The sequence below is a fragment of the Chiloscyllium plagiosum genome, chromosome 18 (assembly GCF_004010195.1).
Source record: "Chiloscyllium plagiosum isolate BGI_BamShark_2017 chromosome 18, ASM401019v2, whole genome shotgun sequence".
In the NCBI taxonomy this organism is placed as follows: Eukaryota; Metazoa; Chordata; class Chondrichthyes; order Orectolobiformes; family Hemiscylliidae; genus Chiloscyllium; species Chiloscyllium plagiosum.
The window spans coordinates 1,203,893-1,206,268 of NC_057727.1; the positions used below are offsets into that span (position 1 = coordinate 1,203,893).

General features: G+C 47.5%; 1 protein-coding gene across 1 annotated transcript in view; it reads left to right on the top strand.

Moving 5' to 3' along the window:
• Window positions 1-2,376, top strand: part of LOC122559232 (cytosolic 10-formyltetrahydrofolate dehydrogenase-like) — a 130,146-nt gene that overhangs the window by 102,270 nt on the left and 25,500 nt on the right. The window contains exon 12 of the mRNA XM_043708612.1: window positions 1,581-1,686. Coding sequence (XP_043564547.1) covers window positions 1,581-1,686 — 106 coding nt within the window. The remainder of the gene's footprint in view (window positions 1-1,580; window positions 1,687-2,376) is intronic.

Below are 2,376 nucleotides of genomic sequence, written 5' to 3' on the forward strand. Positions count from 1 at the left end.
TATGAAAGTCGGAGGAGTTGTAGACAGTGAGGAAGGACTTGGCAGGTTACAGCGGGATATAGATAAGCTGCAGAACTGGGCAGAAAGGTGGCAAATGGAGTTCAATGTAGCTAAGTGTGAGGTGATTCACTTTGGTAAGAGTAATAAAAAGATGGGGTACTGGGCTAATGGTCGGGTACTTGGTAGTGTGGATGAGCAGAGGGATCTTGGTGTCCATGTACACAGATCTTTGAAAGTTGCCACCCAGGTAAATAGTGGGGTGAAGGAGGCATATGGCGTACTGGCTTTTATTGGTAGAGGAATTGAGTTTCGGAGTACTGAGGTCATGTTGCAGTTGTATAGGACTCTGGTGCGGCCACATCTGGAGTATTGTGTGCCATACTATAGGAAGGATGTGGAGGCACTGGAACGGGTGCAGAGGTGGTTTACCAGGATGTTGCCTGGTATGGTAGAAAGATCGTATGAGGAAAGGTTGAGGCACTTGGGGTTGTTTTCATTGGAGAAAGGAAGGTTTAGGGGTGACTTGATAGAGGTGTACAAGATGATTAGGGGTTTAGATAGGGTCGACAGTGAGAATCTTTTTCCACGTATGGAGTCAGCTATTACAAGGGGGCATAGCTTTAAGTTAAGGGGTGGTAGGTATAGGACAGATGTTAGGGGTAGATTCTTTACTCAGCGAGTCGTGAGTTCATGGAATGCCCTGCCAGTAGCAGTGGTGGACTCTCCCTCTTTATGGGCATTTAACCGGGCATTGGATAGGCATATGGAGGATAGTGGGCTAGTATAGGTTAGGTGGGCTTGGATCGGCGCAACATCGAGGGCCAAAGAGCCTGTACTGCGCTGTACTTTTCTATATTCTATGTTCTATGTTCTAAGACAATCCAGGGATCTTCTCTGAACTGCCTTCAATTAAATAATATCTGTCCTTAAGTAATGGGACCAAAACTGGTCACAGTACTACAGATGTGATTTCACTAGCCCCTTCCTTTCTATATTCTATGTTCTATGTTCTAAGACAATCCAGGGATCTTCTCTGAACTGCCTTCAATTAAATAATATCTGTCCTTAAGTAATGGGACCAAAACTGGTCACAGTACTACAGATGTGATTTCACTAGCCCCTTCCTGTGTCTGGAAAGGCCCTTGATATGGGCGGCACAATGGCTGAGTGGTTAGCACTGCTACCTCACAGCACCAGGGTCCCAGGTTCAATTCCAGCGACTGTCTGTGTGGAGTTTGTACATTCTCCCTGTGTCTGTGCGGGTTTCCTCCGGGTGCTCTGGTTTCTGCTTGCAGTCGCAAAGATGTGCCGGTCAGGTGAATTGGCCGTGCTAAATTGCCCGTAGCGTTAGGTGCATTAGTCAGAGGGAAATGGGTCTGGGTGGGTTACTCTTTGGAGGGTCAGTGTGGACTGGTTGGGCCGAAGGGCCTGTTTCCACACTGTAGGGAGTCTGATCATATGCCAACTTTTCACGAATATTCCAAGGTGTGGGCAGTGCAGCCTGAGCTGCCGTTTCTGTGAGTGAAACTCCAGTCACTGTCACAATAACCAGCCGTGTTCCTGTTTCTCTGTTGAGACAGTGTGTGTGGAATTGTGATCCCCTGGAATTATCCGCTGATGATGTTGGCCTGGAAGACTGCAGCCTGCCTAGCTGCTGGGAACACTGTGGTCCTCAAACCAGCTCAGGTACGTTGACCGCTCTAGACCCTTACCAAGCACTGGAGTGAATTCCTGTTTTAATGTCAGAGTAGTGAAGCCAAAATCAGAGAACACTGGGGTGGTGTAAGGGGGCTGGAATGGACAGATTGATAATTCCTTCAAACTCTGAGCCACACAGATTCCAGACGGACAGTTAAAAATCTCACAACACCAGGTTATAGTCCAACAAGTTTATTTGGAAGCACTAGCTTTCGGAACGCTGCTCCTTCATCAGGTGATTGAAGGAGCAACACTCTGAAAGCTAGTGCTTCCAAATAAACCTAAGCCAGGGAACTATAGACCGGTGAGCCTGGTGTCAGTGGTGGGCAAGTTGTTGGAGGGAATCCTGAGGGACAGGAGGTACGTGTATTTGGAAAGGCAAGGACTGATTAGGGATAGTCAACATGGCTTTGTGCGTGGGAAATCATGTCTCACAAACTTGATTGAGGTTTTTGAAGAAGTAACAAAGAGGATTGATGTGGGCAGAGCGGTAGATGTGATCTATATGGACTTCAGTAAGGCATTCGACAAGGTTCCCCATGGGAGACTGATTAGCAAGGTTAGATCTCATGGAATACAGGGAGAACTAGCCATTTGGAAACAGAACTGGCTCAAAGGTAGAAGACAGAGGATGGTGGTGGAGGGGTGTTTTTCAAACTGGAGGCCTGTGACCAGTGG